This window comes from Meriones unguiculatus, chromosome 5, assembly GCF_030254825.1.
Source record: "Meriones unguiculatus strain TT.TT164.6M chromosome 5, Bangor_MerUng_6.1, whole genome shotgun sequence".
NCBI classification, from domain to species: domain Eukaryota; kingdom Metazoa; phylum Chordata; class Mammalia; order Rodentia; family Muridae; genus Meriones; species Meriones unguiculatus.
The window spans coordinates 103481441-103499048 of record NC_083353.1 but is presented as its reverse complement, the minus strand read 5'-3'; the positions used below and the strand labels follow the sequence as shown (position 1 = coordinate 103499048).

The following is a 17608-nucleotide window of genomic DNA, read 5'->3' as shown; positions in this document are numbered from 1 at the left end:
TTACCAAGAGACTAAAAGCCACTTAGAGAGTTGTCTCTTCTGAATCTCATCACTAGGATTTAGTTTTAAAACACTTTTTTTTTTCTCTTTTCCTTTCTGATAGTGCTGGGAACTGATTAAAATGTGATTTGATCTTTGATTGACGTAGGAGATTAAAATCCTGTGTCACTGCTCTGTCTAGACTTAGGTTTTGTGTTGGGGGATTTATTTATGCTTTCTTCATTGCTAATTCATGAAATTTTTTACAATGTTTTAGAAATTTCGTTGGCATATTGTAGTAATTTAAAAAATGGCTGTAGGGCTATATAATGTTTATTCTTAGTCCTGAGATTTTCACAGCGGTATTATTTAACCTGCTATCACAAATAATAAGACACTGACACCTGTGAGATTTATAGTTGCCTTATTTACCTTGGGCCGGGCAGATATTTCACTTACACTCAATATCCTTACCATCCATCTCCGAGCCCCTATCAAATGCCATCCTCCTTAACCATCCTCATTTAAACTACCTTCCATCCACAATCCCATGGTACTTGCTTGTATTCTTCATCTGGGCCTTTTTATGCCATTATTGGAGTCCTTCCTCCCAGACCCACAGGGTTTTGTCTCCAGGCTAACTCATTGTCTTCCTTCTTCCTCTCTTCCTGTCTCTCCCTCTCTTCTTTTCTCTTTGTTTCCTGTGATTTTCCTCAAAAGCCTGAGAACCCCATTCTGCCTGCCCGAGTGTAGGCTGTTTAATCAGTCAGGTATGTCTTAGGCAGGTTTACATAAACAAGGATCAGTGTATCCAGTGGGCAATAACTAGATCTTCAGGGCCAGTAATTAGCATTAGACCATATTTTAGAACATAATCAGCACATAATAAGTTGTAAATATTTAAGGAATCCAATTTGATGAGGTTCCACATAGGTATGTGGCTATGAAACCATCTTCACAATGTGGATGGTGAGCATGCCTACCCTTCCATATCTCCTTGTGCCTGCTTGACTACCTTCCTACCCTGTGCCATCTCCCAGTACTCATGGTTGGATTAGGACAGATCTCACAAGGTGTGACAACGCTGATACATGTCCTTTTAGTTCCAGTTCAGACATCATAAGAGATCTTCTGGAAGAAGAGGAAGCCTGGGAAGCATCTCACAAGTGAGTTCTCATGGACAACAAATGTGTATACTGGGTACTGAGAAAGGAGAATTATACACAGCTATTTTTTTTTTTAAATTTCAGTTTATTTACTTTACATCCCAAGGGTGCCCCTTCCCTCCTCTCCTTCCAGTTCCTCTCCTTCCCCACTTCCCTGTTCTCCTATCCCTTTCCCCCCAGAAAAGGGGAGCTCCCCCCACCTATATCAACCCTCTCCAGCACATTAAGTTACATCAGGACTGAGCATATATTCATCCCCTGAGGCCAGGCAAGGTAGCCTTGCCAAGGGGAACCGATCCAAAAGCAGTCAATAGAGTCCATGTTAGAAACAGGACTCCCCTACCCCCACTCACCAGGCAACCCACATGAAGACCAAGCTGCTCACTGGCTACATGTGTGCAGGGGGCCTATGTCCAGATCATACATGCTTCTTAGTTGATGTCTCAGTCTCTGAAAGCCCACATGGAGGTGGGTTAGTTGTCTCTCTTGGTCTTCTTGTGGGGTTCCTGACCCCTCCAGGTCCTTCCATCTTCGCCTTGACACTTCCACAGGACCCCTGGAGCTCCACCCCATGCTTGACTTCAAGTCCCAACATCTGTCTAGATGCACTGCTGGCTGGAGCCTCCCAGACGACAGTCAAGTTAGACTCCTGTCTGCAAGCATAGCAGAGTATCATTAATAGTGTCAGGGGCTGGCCTTCTACCATGGCGTAGGTCTCAGGTTGGGCCAATTATTGGTTGGACTTTCCCTTAAACTGTTCCCTCATTATCCCTGCATTTCATGTAGGCAGGGTAATTTTGGATCACAGGTTTTATCAATGTGTTGTTATTCCCCTCCTTCCACTAGTCCTGCCTGGCTAGGAGGTGGTCACTTCAGTCTTCAGGTCTCTGCCTGTTAGGAGTCTCAGCCAGAGCCACACCCTTGTCCTCCCAGGAGCCTAACCTGTCGAAGGCATCCAGATTGACAAAGAGATATCTCCCCTCAGTTTCACTTCTTGTTTGCAGCCTCTCACCTTCCACTCCCATGCTCCCCACACCTGATCCCCACTCTTGTTTCCTACCTATTCCATTTCCTGCTCAGTTCCCTCTCTTACACTTTGGCTGTCTATTCTATTTCCCCTTTGAAGTGAAATTCTGCCACCCTCCCTTGGGCCCTCCTTGATACTTGGCTTCTTTGGGTCCATGGATTGTAGTATGATTATCCTGTACTATAGGTGTAATACCTGCTTTTAAGTGAGTACATACCAGGTATGTCTTTCTGAGTCTAGGTTACCTTACTCAGGATGATCTTTTCTAGTTCCATCCATTTGCCTGCAAATGTCATGATTTGTTTTTAATAGCTGAGTAGTATTCCATTGTGTAAATGTACCACAATTTCTGTATCCATTCTTCAATTGAGGGACATCTAGGTTGTTTCCAGTTTCTGACTGTTTTGATAAAGCTGCTGTGTAAATGGTTGAGCAAATGTCCTTGTGTGATGGATCATCTTTGGGGTATATGTTTTGTTCTACTGACAGTATCCTTTGACTTATAGAACCCTCTCAGTTTCATGAGATCCCACTTATTGATTGTTGATCTTAGAGCCTGTGTTGTTGGTGTTTTGTTCAGGAAGTTGTCTCCTGTGCCAGTGAGTTTCAGACTTTTCCCCACTTTGTCTTCTAACTGATTTAGATTCTGTGGTTTTATGTCAAGGTCTTTGATCCAGTTGGACTTCAGTTTTGTGCAAGGTGATAAGGTCTCTTTGCTTTTTTTCTACATGGAGACATCCAATTACACCAGCACCATTTTTTGAAGATGCTTTCTTTTTCCCATTATGGTTTTGGCTTCTTTGCCAAAAATCAAGTAGCAGTAGGAGTGTGAGTTTATTTTTGGGTCTTTAGTTTGTTTCCATTGATCAACCTGTCTGTTCCTATGCCAATACCATGCAGGATTTTTTTTTGGGGGGGGAGCTTTGGTTTTTGTATGTTTGGGTCATTAAACTTGATACTATATTTTTATTCAGTTAAGCTTCTTATAAAGAAATAAAAACCAGGATTTCCTTTTCCAACAATTGAAAACTTGCATATTCATCCACTAAGATGGTGTAGCTTTTGGTTGAACTAAGTTGGATCCTTTGGGTCCTTTAATAGAAGCCAGCAAGTAACACAAAGTACAGTATCTTTAAATGTCACTTTATGATCAGTAAGGAAAGCCCATAAAGTTCCTGTTTTTCTTTTTCCTTCACAATTTAACCATTATATATCCTAATTGAAGCCCCCTCCCTCAACTCCCCCCAGTCCCACCCTTACCATGCAGTTTTTATTACTATTGCTGTTGTATAGCTTGAGATCAGGGATGTTGTTACCACCAAAAGTTCTTTTATTGTACAGAATTGTTTTTTTGGCTATCCCGTGTCAGAATTTTGATGGGAATGGCATTAAATCTATAGATGGCTTTTGGCAGGATACCTATATTTACTGTGTTAATCCTACCAATCCATGAATATGGGAGAACTTTCTATCTTCTTAAATCATCATTATTTTTTTTTCTTCAAAGACTTGAAGTTCTTGTCATACAGGTCTTTCTATTATGAAAAATGTTGTTTCCCTAATTCTTTCTCAGCCCTTTTGTTGCTTGTATAAAGGAGGGCTATTGACTTTTTTTGAGTTAATTTTGTGTCCACTTTGCTGAAGGTGTTTATCAGCTGTAGGAGTTTTCTGGTGGAATTTTTGGGATTGCTTACGGATACTGTCCTATTATCTCTGAATAATGATACTTGACCTCTTCTTTCTTAATTTCTATCCCCTTAATCTCCTTCTTTGTCTTATTGCTCTAGCTAGGACTTAAAGTAATGTGTTGAAGAGATATGGTGAGAATGGGCAGCCTTGTCTTGTCCCTGATTTTAGCAGGAATGCTTGAAGTGTTTCTTCATTTAACTTGATGTTGACTATTGGCTTGCTATATATTGCTTTTATTGTGTTTAGGTATGTGCCTTAAATCTCTGATCTCTTCACGACGTTAAATATGAAGGAGTGTTGGATTTTGTCAAAGGCCTTTTCAACATCTAATGAGATGATCATGTGGTTTTTTTTTTTTTTTTCTTAGATTATATTGATGAATTTTTGTTTGTTGAAACATTCCTGGGATAAAGCCTACTTGATCATGGTAGATGCTATTTTGACAAGTACCTGGATTTGGTTTGCAAGTAGTTTATTGAGTATTTTTGCATCAATGTTCAAAAGAGAGATTGGTCTGAAATGCTCTTGCTTTGTTGGGTCTTTAAGTGGCCTCATAGAATAAGTTTGGCAATGTTCCTTCTGTTTCTGTTTTGTGGAACAGTTCAAGGAGTATTGGTATTAGTTCTTCTTTGAAAGTCTGGTATAATTCGTTGCTAAATCCATCTGGCACAGGGCTCTTTAGGTTGAGAAGCTTTTGATGACTGCTTCTATTTCACTGTGAGTTACAGATTTATTTAAGTTTTTAACCTGATCTTGATTTAACTTTGTTAAGTGGTATCTGTCATGAAAATCATACATTTCATTTAGATTTACCAATGGCATACAGGTTTTTGAAGTACAATCTAATGATTCTTTGGATTTCCTTGCTATCTGTTGTTATGTCCCTGTTTCCATTTCTGATTTTATTAACTTGGATACTCTCCCTCTGTCTTTAAGTTAGTTTGGCTAAGTGTTTGTCTATCTTGTTGATTTTCTCAAAAACCCAGCTCTTGGTTTTGTTGATTCTCTATATTGTTCTCTTTGTTTCTAGGTTATTGATTTCAGCACTGATTTTGATTACTTCCTGCCTTCGACTCTTGGGTGTGTTTGCCTCCTTTTTTTCTAGAGTTTTCAGGTGAGCTGTTAAGTTGCCAGTATGAGCTCTCTTGACTTTCTTTATGAAGGCACTTAGTGCTATACACTTTCCTCTTAGCACTGCTTTCGTTGTATCCCATAAGTGTGGGTATGTTGTGCCTTCATTTTTATTGAATTCTAGAAAGTCTTTAATTTCTTTATTTCCTCTCTGACCCAGTGGTTATTAAGTAGAGAGTTGTTCAGTTTCCATGAGTTTGTAGGAATTCTATTGTTTCTGTTGTTGTTGAAGTCTACCTTTAATCCATGGTGGTCTGATGGAATACAAAATTGAAATTTTTATTTCAATTTTCTTGTATTTTTGAGGTTTGCTTTGTGTCTGGGTATGTAGTCAGTTTTGGAGAAGGTTCCATGAGGTGATGAGAAGGTATATTCTTTTGTGTTTGAATGGAATGTTCTGTAGGTCCAATTCACTCATAATGTCAGCTAGTTTTGTTATTTCTCTGTTTTAGTTTCTATCTCAATGTTCTTTCCATTAGTAAAAGAGGTGTGTTGTAGTCTCCTACTGATTTAAGATTTAGTAATGTTTCTTTTATAAATGTGGGTGCCCTTGCATTTGGGGCATATATGTTCAGAATTAAGATATCATCTTGGTTGATTTTTCCTTTAAGTATGAAGTGCTCTTCCCCCTCCCTTTTGATTAATTTTGGTTTAAAGTCTATTTTATTAGATATTAGAATAGCTACGCCAGCTTGTTTCTTATGTCCTTTTGCTTGGAAAAAAATTTTTCCAACCCTTTATTCTGAGATAATGTCTATCATTATTGCTGACATGTGTTTCTTATATAAAACAGAATGATGGGTCCTGTTTACCCATCCATTCTGTTTTTTATTGGCTATTGATGTGAGATATTAATGACCAGTTGTTACTAATTGTTATTTTGATGTTGGTGGTGGTAGAGTGTGTGTACATGCTTCCTTTCTTTTGGTTTGGCGGCTGTGGGGTTATTTCCTGTGCTTTCCTGGGTGTAGTGAGCCTCTTTGGGTTGGAGTTTTCCTTCTAGTATCTTCTGTAGGGCTGGTTTTCTGGCCAGGTACTGTTTAAACTTGGTTGTAGTGTGGAATATCTTGTTTTCTCCATCTATGGTGATAGAAAGTTTTGCTGGGTATAGTAGTCTGGGTTGACATTTGTGCTCTCTTAGTGTCTCCATGACATCTGACCAGTCTCTTCTGGCATTCATGGTCACTGTTGAGAAGTCAGGTGTAATTGTGATAGGTTTACCTTTATATGTGGAATGGCCATTTTTTTCCCTTGCAGCTTTTAATGTTCTTTCTTTGTTCTGTACATTTGGTGTTTTAATTATTATGTGATGGGAGGATTTTCTTTTCTGGCCCAACCTATTTGGTGTTCTGTAGACTTCTTGTATGTTTATAGGCATTTATTTCTTTCGATGGGGAAGTTTTCTTCTATGATTTTGTTGAAAATATTTTCATTTAGTAGAGAGCCCTCATTGTGGTAAATGGTCTGGGAGAACAGCTTATATTCTTCCAATGCCAAAGTCAAAACATGAATTGTCTCAGTACAGTCTATGACTTGTACTCCTTCCAGCCCAAATTGTATTTGAGTTTTCATTTCAGTCAGAAGGTCATGCTCCAAGAGCAAGTAGTGGCACCCTGGAATTACCATGAATGAATGGGTTACCCATCCCATTCTTAAGTACATTTTTCTTTGAGTAGTCCATGGGTAGGACTTAGTTCCCGTCACCCCTTAGACTGGGGTCCTTTTATCAGACAGTGGTCTCATAGATTGTTTTAGTACTGAATGTTGAACCCCAGTGCCCACTAGAAAATCCACAAGTTTCCCTTCCACTTTTAGGATTACCCAAGGCTCATGGAGAGGTTTTGAGATCCAACATCTTCAGTCATCAATTTCCCATAGTTAGAGGATCTTGGGACCCTCTTCCTGACTTTTCTGGGGATACTCATTCTTCCATTGCCCCAATCCTTTGCAATAGGCACATTGGTATTTCTGCAGAGTCCTGTAGGTGTGGAAATTGTCTGCCTCATGGCCTATGGCCATTCCTCAACTGGCTGTCATGGGCATATCTCTGCCTCCTACTTGGGCTAATAGGTGAAGTCTGTCTGGGTGACTTCATTCAGCAAGGAGAATTAGGGCCAATCCCCATGTCTTTTTATCTTCTGGGATCTCTCAGTTGTATACCTTTTCTGCTATGGCGATTAACTTACCTCTATTCTTGCTAGTGAATCCATCAAGTCTCTGAAGCTTCTGGTGAATATCAGGGTATGCTTGAGCCACAAATGTCACGTTGATTGCAGACTGGTGCTGTGGATCCTCTGGATCAATGTGCGTGTAGGTTTGATAAATTTCCAGGAGTCTCTTCAGGTAATTCCTAGAGGACTCTTTTTTTTTTTTTTTCCTGTACTGTCTCAGTTAATTTAGACATATTTATGGGTCACCTAGCAGCTTCCTGGAGGCCATTTATTTGAATCTGGTGGTAGATGCAAAGCCATTCCCTATCTGCAGCTGGGAGGATGATCCCAGTCTGGTTGATCCAAGTGGAAAGCTACATCAACCTGTACTTGGGTTTGGACCCGTAGACCCAATCTCTTGGCAGTCCCTATTATGTTGTTCCTCTCCTCAGCGTTGAAGAGGGCTTGCAAAAGCTGCTGGCAGTCATTCTAGGTGGGTTGATGCGTCAGTATTATGGAATCTAAAATGTCAATAAGAGTGGAGGGCTTCTCTGAGAATTTAGTTGTTTGGGCCCTCCAGTTGTACAGATCACTGCTGGAAACAGGAACATAGGTCTGCAATTGGCAACTGTCTGTATTTGGTGAAACCAGGTGTAGAGCATGGCCACTGTGGAGTCAGGATGGGGTCCAGTTCAGGACCTTGTGAGGGGATTTCTTTGGAAAGTCTAGGGATTACGTGCTTCTATCCCTTTTTCTCCCCTCATTTCCCTATCCCTTTCTCTGTTCCCTCACACTCCTTTTCCCCATCCTCATTATCATGCCCCACTCCTTGGGCTGGCTCTGGGCTGGGGAAGAGGGTCTAACTCCTCTTTAAATGCTGAGTGAGGAAGGACTTCTGGCCTAAGGCCAGGTCTTCCCTTAATCAGAAGGAGGGCCTCTGTAACATAACCAGGAGGTTGATCACCACATGCATCAGAACTGGGAGGAGGGCCTTCTGGTAAGGTGGAACTGAGCACCAAGGGTGGAGTGGGGAGGAGAGCTGCAGACTGCTAGGGAGTTAGCAGAAGAGCTGGGAGGAGGTGGGGGTGCAGGGGAAGAGCTTCTGCCTGTGGCAGAGGGGAGAGGAGAGACTTACTTAAGCAAAGGGTGTAGGCTTTCACTAGGTCCTGCCAGATAACTGTACTGTGCTACTTGGTCAGGGTGTCCTGGCCTCCGCAAAAATAACCTTTAACCACAAAAATTGTGAGTAGGTGGAATGTCCCTTCCTCTGGCCATCCAACTTTGAAAGTTGGCCATTCTATTCCTGAAAAAGGTGGTTAGTTTTTGCAGGGTGAAAAGCAAGTCATTTTTGTCTGCCAGATGCCTGAATTCCTTAAAATGAGCCTGAATAAGGCCGAGAAAGGAGTTGTCTGCATTTGGCCCATCCTATAGATTAAAGAGTTACTCCCAAAAATAAAACATCAGTATCATAAGTATTACACTGACCCAAATATAAACACATACATAAATGTTCCCAGGAAAACTAAAGTAAAAAACAAAGTCTAGGTTGACTTAACAGCTCCCTTGTGTGCAGTATGAGAAAAGACCACTTGCTGAAACCAAAACCAGATGAGAACCTTCCAGTTCTCCTGAAACCAGATGAGAGCCTCCAAGCTCTCCCAAAGAAGGGTTGAGAGCATCCTCTGACACCTCCGGTGGGAATGGGGAGGCTCTCCAGTGCGTCCAGAAACTCCAAGGGCCAACCAAAACCATATGGACTTCCAACACCAGAACCAGAACTGGATCCGTAGACAGAGACCGACATATATAGACAGATATATAGACACTTAGCCATCAGCAGGAAACTCGGAGAATTCCCTGAAATGCTCCACTACCTGAGTAGGGTCCTTCAGCAAGATCCTGGATGAGTCCCCAAATGTTAGGGTCTGAAATCTCGCTGAAGACTCCAGACTCACATAGTATGCAAACAGCACACAGCATTTATTTTCTGCAAAACTCTAGCACGATGAGGTCACATCTTGACAAAATGGCAAAGACCCCCTAAGTGGGGTATATTTATAGACAGGGGAATTCCAAGGATGCGTAGGTGAACTTTACCTTGATTGGTGGGCAGCCAGCCACGGGGTACGGGGCGAATCCTGATTGGCCAGGGCCTTAGGGGCTTTCCCAAATAGCTATAATGTAACAACTATGTCTGGTCCAGCTAGACTTTGGAGCTGATGCTGATTGGCTGCTCTTTCTATATGGTTTCTCTTTTTAGAAACTGAAACCAAAACTGAAACTCAAGCCTAGTCAGTTAAAGTTAAGATTAAAGCCTGTCATGTAGTCAGACCAGCCTGATGGTGGGTTGGTTGGAATTAAGCCCTCTCATTCTGTTCCGGTCTCAGGGGCCGCAGATCAGGGTTGGTCCTGGGAAATTGCAAAGGCCAGGGAACTGGGGTGTGGGGCACCGAGGGCTGTGGGCAGACCTGGCCACTGTTGCTGGCTGGCTATGGCAGGCCCTGCACAGCTGTATTTATACAAACATTTGTACTTTCTGATGTAAAAGAATAAAAATACAGGTGTCAGGCAAAGATTTCTGCCTTGTTTCCCTTTGTGTGGTTTCATTGTGGAACTGGAGTCCTGGTGTATTAACTAGTTACTTGTCAGAAGTTGTTTCTATGTCTACATTACTTCCTTGGACAGTGTGGGAGTTCTTTAAGCAAAGTCTCAGACCAAATAAAGAAACATCTCTCTTCACATCTGAAGTGAATGTCTCCTTTTTCCTCATTCCTACCCTCTTGTCTGGATCCACTTCCCTTTGTCCTTCTTTCTCTTACACAGGCGGTTGCTTCCTTTCAACGTGCTCTTTGTTTTGTTTCAGTGTGCGGTAGTAGCTTTGCAGCTACAGATAATCCTCCTTTCCACTTCCTTAGATGGTGTCAGCTGCAGTTTGTTTCTTTATCTTCCATTCCCAGCCTTTGAAGGCCACCATCTGCTAAATACTGAGGGCATTTTCAGAATTTACTTTCCATGCCTTATTAGCAATATTTTATACTAAGTAGGAAGATCAGAAAATCAAGGTCATCCTCAGCTATGTATCCAGTTTGAGGCCAGCCTGGACTACATGAGAACCTGTGTCCAAAATAATAAATGGTGATGATGTTTTAAGATCAGTTCAAAAATTTGAAGTGGATTAAAATGCCACAATAGAAAATATCTGGATAACACCAAAGAAGACAGAAATAATGGAATAGAGAAAACAAAAAAAAGAGCTCTACACAAATTCTGTTTGTGATTATAGGAATGGGTTATACAACCCAATTAGAACTAGACACTGCAGAACAGATTGAAAAAGATGTACTCTGCCCCCTTACTTTCTCTACAAATAACATTTTTTTATTCCAAGATACCAATACATTGAAAGCAAAATATGAAAAGATATGCCATAGATATTCTGAAGAAGGCTAACATAATGATAGTGTCAGATAAGATAGACTTGAAGGTAAAAACTGTAATAGAGCCAAAGACATAATACTGGAATAGGTTGATCTATCAAGAAGACAAAATGTTGTGAAAACATGTGTGCATGTAACAAGAGTTTCTTTCAGAGTACATGAAGCAAAAATGATGAGATGGAAAGCCACGACAGGCAACAAGAAGAAAAATTTCACACACACACACACACACCAACTCCCCCCCCCCAAAAAAAAAAAAAACAAAAAAACAAAAAACTATTGCCTTGGACTTAGATTCATTCCATCACAGCCATTTGTGGAGAGGGCTGTGCGGATTACAGTGAGCCTGCAGAATTGCATGCTGATGATGTCCCACTCTCAGGGCCCTCCTTTCTTCCTCAGAGAATGGTTTCTTAAAGCAAAAGAACGTGGGAATTCTCTGGCTCGATGAATCTTTCATGTTCTCCAGGAGCTAGCCCATCTCATCATCTCTTTTAGTGAGTGCTGTATCATGAATGGCATTTAGACACACTAAAACACACACCTTCCTGGCATCTCTTACTCATCTTTTTGACTTTTTATTTACCATTTCATTTTCTTGGTACTGTTTCTCAAAAATGCAATTTTTAATTTTGATGAAATGTCTGTTTTAATTATTTTTGACGTACCTAGTATAAACCCTTTTCCCAACACAAAACCACCAAGACTTTCATGGCTTAGAAATATTAGGTTTTGCATTAAGAGTTGTATCCTATTTTGGAAACATTTTCATGAATGTCATGAGGTGTAGAGATGCTTGTGGTTCAGTGGTTCTTTTTTTCATAAGGCTTTCCAATTCCTATAGCACTAGGTATTGAAGAGATGACCCAAGCCTGTTTCATATGTGTGTGTACTTTTGTTTCTGGATTTACTTTTGTGTTCTATTGATCATATAACACTTTGTAATAATCAGGTAATTTAGGACTTCTTTTTAAATAAATGTAATGTTTTATATTTGGATTCAGTTGTTGTTGTTTTTGTATTACTTTTGATAAATGTATAAGGTGGCAGAGGAAATATTCCTTGGTAGTGTATCTGCTATGGCCTGGTGTAAAACTGAGATGACCCTGGGACCAGGCTGGCTGTGTGCTATGTAAATTATTTCCATTTGACATTTAAGTTCTGTTGAGCCCTTCTGTTCTTTGATTATATGATAACCCATTGCAGAGTGGGACTATTTTGGTAGAGAGTGGCAAAGTCTTTAGCATCCAAATGGGACTCTAACATCACATAACGTGGCTTAAACAATAGAATTGTATTTTTCCACAGCACTAGAGGCTGGAAGTCCAAGATAAAGATGTTGATAGAATTGATCTCTGAATACCACTATCCCCAGAAAGGTGCACAAAATGCGTATTTTAGAAACAAACCCTCAGAGATCAAACAAACCCTTTTCTGCTGTTCATGGGGCATGATACCTCTTTCTCCAAACAGTATCTCTGGATTGGCTATATTGGTATACCCTCTTGGTAGGAGTTTGACCAAGATTAAACTTTATTCTTTTATTAGACTGCTGTAACCCTGGGTCAAGGTTGGCAAAGCATGACCATGAGCCAGATCTGCTCCATTGTCTGATTTTGTTAATAAAGCTTTTTTGTTTGTTTTGTTTTGTTTAGAGCATAGCTATACATTCCTTTATCTATGGGTTTGCATTGCTTCTTTGTAGTTTCATGTTACAACAGAGTCAAGTAGTTATGGCCAACTTTCTGAGTTGTCAAAGCCCAAAGTATTTAAACCATTATAGAAATTTTGCTAGCCCTTGATTTAAATCAGAAAAATCTAAACCTCTTCTGTGATTCTTTATACTGGGAGTATTAAGAGCCTTTGTAAGTTTTATAAAAATGTCATCTGACTCTTCTGGGTAAAAAGATGGGGTGAATGCGGAAGATCATTTAAACATAGGTGACATTCTAACTGATGGGAAAGGGCACACTGTGGAGCGGCAGGGGTACTAACAACGTTGACACCTGAATGGAGGAGCTTGTAAACAGAGAGACTGGTGGACTTTGACATTCGGAGCAATCCATGGAAGGCCCCTCACACTGGAAAAACGCCATTGTGAGAGTCTCTCTGATAGTAGCAAGTACTTTGGTTTTCCTGCCAGCCCTCCCCCTGTCAGATGAGTTGGAACATAATTTTGTCTTTGTTGTTGTACTTTTTTTTTTTAACTATTTTATTTTTGTTTCTTAATATCTTTCTCCCTACTCTACCCCAATCCTTTCCAATACCCCAACACCAGGTAGGAGAGAGAAGGGATTAGTGGGAGAGGGGGCACAGTTCTTTTTAGCTACTTTTCTGCTGGTTAGGGTCATCAGGTTCCTTGTGGGAAGTCCAATCTTCCTTTTAGGATATCTCCAACTTCTTCTCATCAGCTGCATCATCAGCAACCAGGAGCAGAGGGAGGAGTACCAGCAGATGCTTTCTTTCTTAGAGCTTTCTTCTCTCTTTGGGCCCTGGCATTTATTCTCTCTCAAGAGTCCTCAGATATAAATTATCTGTAGCCAGCAAAGGTTCCCCTCTCAGAGCCTGTACCAGGCAAATAGTTTGCTGCTATGGACAGTCTGAACCAGTCCTATATCCTACACCTGGGATCACAACAAAAAAATGTGATAAAAAAGCCAGCCACTGAATTCATGTCAGAGACAGCTTCTGCCCCCCTTACTAGGGAACCCACCTGGAAACTGAGCTGCCAATGGGCTTCCTTTGAGCAGGGGTTCTAGGTTCCCTACACTCTGCCCAAAGTTTGGTTATAAGTCTCAGCATCTCCTTTGATACCCTGATGGGTAGAGTCTTTCAGCCCCTGTGGAAGGCTCCTGTCCTGTTCCTTGTCTTCTCCTACTTACGATGTCTATCCTGTTTGCCCCTCTGAGTGATTTCTTAAATGTATTATTAGTCATCAGTCCTCTTAGCTTTTGTCTGTGATGCCTTTCCTTAGCTTTCATCTTTGAAAGATGTTTTTGCTGGGGGTAGATTCTAGGTTGACAGTTTTTCTTCTGGCACTTTAAAGTTATCACTGTATCACCTCAAGGTCTGTCTGGTTTCTAATGAGAAGTCTACTGTAAGTCTTTCCTTTATGGAATGTCCCTTTTCTCTGCCTGCCTCCAAAGATTTTCATCACTTTGAATACAAGCTTTTTTCTGTTTATTATTTGTTAATGGGGGTGGGACTGACCACCTTTAGTATTTGTTCTATTGTCTTTAATTATTTTTAGAAAACTCACAGTTGTGTAATTAATTTTCCACCATTTTTCTAGTGGGATTTTAGTGATATGTGTGTACATGCACACATGCAGACACACACTTTTTCTTCGTGTTTCAATTTGAATTTTTTAAAAAAGATTTATTTTTATTTAAATGTATTATGTATGAGTGTGTGTGTGTGAGAGAGAGAGGGAGAGAGAGGGAGAGAGAGGAAGAGTATGTGTGTACATATACAAGGGAAATTGAAGAGGACATTGAATCCCCTGAACTGGAGTTAAAGATGGCTAAGAGGTATTTCCTGTGTTCTGGAGCAAGTGCTCTTAACCGCTGAGCCATCTCTACCGCCCTCAATTTGGATGGTTTGTGTTGGCACATCTTTTAAATTTACTGAATCATTTCTCAGTTTTATATCTTCTTTAATTCTCCTTTGAATAAGTATTTCCTTTCTGATACCTTAGAACTTTCCTAGTGTTTCCATTTGATTTGTTCATATCATTTCCACCGTCTGCTGAAAATTTCTGGATGTTTCCTGCCTTTTCTGCTAGAGGCCTCAGTGTATATTATTGATCATAATTATTTTGAAGTTGTGTGGTCTGGTGGGTCCAGTATGTGGGCTACCTCTGCATCAGCTGCTTTGTGCATGGCAGTGGGGCCTCTTTCTTGCTTCTTTTGTGTCTTCATTTTAGTCCAAGACTGAAATGCAGGATGCCAGAGAATGAGCTAAATAGTGTTTGTACCTAGAAAAGAGCTTATTTCTGTCTGTCCATTAATAAGGGGAGATAATCCAGGTGATTCATGAGTTGGCCTGGCTGGTTTTCAATGTTTGATCCGGCTGACTTGGCCAAAGTATCTGTGAGATCATCAGCTCCCCTCCCCACCCCCATTAGAAACTCAGATTTTTGTCTGAGCTGCAGGGACCAATGCATTTCTGATCTTCACAGAAGAAAAGCATCTGGGGAGACAGATGTACGTTTTGCCTGCCTCAGTGACTGTCTCAGTATGCCCTCCTGTTTGTGGCCTATTCCAGGCTTCCTCATGAGCACTCATTGGAGGAATGAGGCTTGCAAGTACATGTGAACTTAAGTGTTTGCCTTGCTCTGCTACCTTGTACTTAAGAATTCATGCCAACCTGATCTACATTGTTTCAGATCAGCCAGAGCTGTATAGTAAATTCCATGTTAACAAAGCAAACAATTGCAACAAAAAGAATTAATATATGTGTAATATGTTGGAGGTCTGTATGTTCCATGTTCAACGTCAAAAGAAAGAAAGAAAAAAAAAAAGGATCCCTGAGCCATTTAGCTGATTGCACAGCAGCTCTCTCATTATCTAATGCTCTGCCCAAAGTGAGGAAATTTGTATGGCCCATCTATCTTTGGAGAGGGACTTGTTTTTTTCTTTAGGTTTTGTTTAGTGTGAGTGCATGGGTGGTTGTGTGGTGTGTGTGTATGTGTGTGTGTGTGTGTGTGTGTGTGTGTGTGTGTGTGTGTGTATGTGTCCATGTCAGAGAGACAAAGATAGAAGTTCTCATTGGCCTGGGACTCACTAAGTAAGTTAGGCCCGCTGTCAGCCCAGCCTATGGATCTAGCCACCTATCTGCCTCCCCAGTACTGGGATTACAAGCACTGACTACTGTGCTTGGCTTTTTAATGTGGGCTTTTCTTGCTGTTTTGTTGCTGTCAAGAGACACCATGACTGTGGCTGCTTTTATAAAAGAAGGCGTTTCATTTTGGGGCTTGCCTACAGTTCAGAGGTTTAGTCTGTTACCATGGCAGCCTGCAGACAGACCTGGTACTAGAGAAGTCATAGCTGCGAGTTCTACATCCAGGCCTTTAGGAAGCAGGAAAAGAGCTAACACTGGGCCTGACCCCAGTGACACACCTCCTCCACCAAGGCCACGCCTCCTAATCCTTCTCAAGTACCGCCACTACCTGATGACTAAGCATTCAAATATATGAGCCTATGATGGCCATTCTTACTCAAATCACCACAGGGTTCTAGGGATGGAACTCAAGATTTTAATGACTGACCTATCTCCTTGGCTCTGCTTGTTTTTGAGATGAGATTTGGATATAGTATTTGTACCTTCTTTCAGGATGGCCTGGAGCTCACTATGTAGACCAGGCTGTCCTTAAAACCAGAATTTCCTTCCTCTGCCTCCCGAGTACTGGAATTACAGGTGTGTGCAGCTTTTTAAAGGTACTAGATTTTGATTTAAGGGAAGGACTCTTTCTTTGGTCTTTGCAAATTCATTGTTCTCATACTTAACAAAGTGGGAGTGATAACTACAGTGATGATTCAAATTGTAGACTGTCTTTAGAGAGAGGGTGGTTGTGGGTTTTAGTGAAATCATGAGTGTGGAAGTACTTAGTATGCCGGGGATTCTCATAGAATAATGACCATTGCTTTCTAATATGTCATTTCTGTTTTTCTTGTTTTCAGAAATGATCAAAACATAGAAGTAAGCCCACAACAGAATCGCCGCTCTAGAGCCACTGAAGGTGCAGAGATTGAACCAAGAAACAAGCGGAATAGGAATTAGTATGAGCTTTTGCCAGCTTTTCCGTACAGTGACCTGAATGTGTGTTATTTTTATTGCCATATGGTTTCATATTTAGCAATATCCAAGGAAGATATTTAGTTCTAAATGTAATCGTTAATTTATTTTCATTCTTTGCCTTTCTGGAAGGATAAAAAAAAAAAAAAAAAAAAAGAAAAGGTTCTGAAATTGCCCTTCTTGGTCAGTTGCTTCCTTCCCTCTAAGACATTTTCTTCCCTAAAACACATTCACCAGCTTTGCACGGAGCACACATTCCTTAGCAGGAGTGTTTGCCTTGGTTTGACTTCTCTATTTCAGGATGTTTTAAAGTCATTTTTCACTTCTTTCCATTGGGGAACCAACCTCAGCAACAGCTTCCTTTTGGTAAGAATATGCATGCTTTTGTCATAATCCACATAACCTTGGTGTAAGTGGGTGAGACCAGGCCACCAGCAGTTACTAGTTGGTGCCCAAGTTGAATGTATGTGGTTGTTAGACACACCTGTGTTTTACATATAGAGTAGATTTATAATGTGAAGTCACAAAGTGAGTTTTATAATTTTTGAAAAGTCAGGAAAGTTAGTATTGTAATTTAAGGTAACAGTCACAGTAACTCTGAAACACGCATATTCTGAAGTGCCACTTAAAAATTATTAGTATTTTTCCACAGGGCCAGACAGATCTCTAACACTTGGAATCCCAGCTGTTAAAAAAAAAAAAGAAAAAAAGAAAAAAGAAAAAAATAAATGGATTTTATCAATGAATAATACAGTTTGTAATGTCCTTGAAACAGTGTCTTGTGGGTATTTGAATAGAGGCTATAAATCTTTATATTGCATTTGTCATAAAATTTGTTATTGTGTGAAAAATGCCTGCAGTTTCCATTGCCTTTGTTTGGAAGGTTCCCCCAACCCCGCCAATCCCTTAGACACTGCCCAGGCCAGACATATGAGCTTTCACACTCAGCAGCACATATGGCCTGTTACAACAATGAGTTTATTACTGCTGGGAAAACGATTGTGACTTCTCCTTTCCAGAGAATATCTCTGTGGACATTGGCTTTTGCTATGCTATGCAGCTTCTGGTGTGTGTGTGTGTGTGTGTGTGTGTGTGTGTGTGTGTGTGTTGTGGGAGTCTCTTACTATGGTAGGAGTTGAACATTTTCACACTGACACTGCCATTGGTTTTCCTCATGGGTTCCCAGAGTTTGGGAAGCAGACAGCAGGACCACTCACTGAGTCTGTGAGTGCA

General features: G+C 40.8%; 1 protein-coding gene across 8 annotated transcripts in view; it reads left to right on the top strand.

The window, feature by feature from the left end:
* Nucleotides 1–17124, top strand: part of Rad18 (RAD18 E3 ubiquitin protein ligase) — an 84139-nt gene extending 67015 nt beyond the window's left edge. For 2 of the 8 annotated variants that reach the window (XM_060383891.1, XM_060383889.1), the window contains 3 exons: nucleotides 1083–1145; nucleotides 4892–4975; nucleotides 16261–17124. In XM_060383891.1, coding sequence (XP_060239874.1) covers nucleotides 1083–1145; nucleotides 4892–4975; nucleotides 16261–16360 — 247 coding nt within the window. In that variant the 3' untranslated portion in view covers nucleotides 16361–17124. The remainder of the gene's footprint in view (nucleotides 1–1082; nucleotides 1146–4891; nucleotides 4976–16260) is intronic. The other 6 variants (XM_021636482.2, XM_021636479.2, XM_021636484.2 and 3 more) reach the window with 4 other exon arrangements.
* Nucleotides 17125–17608: the final 484 nt, after the last annotated feature.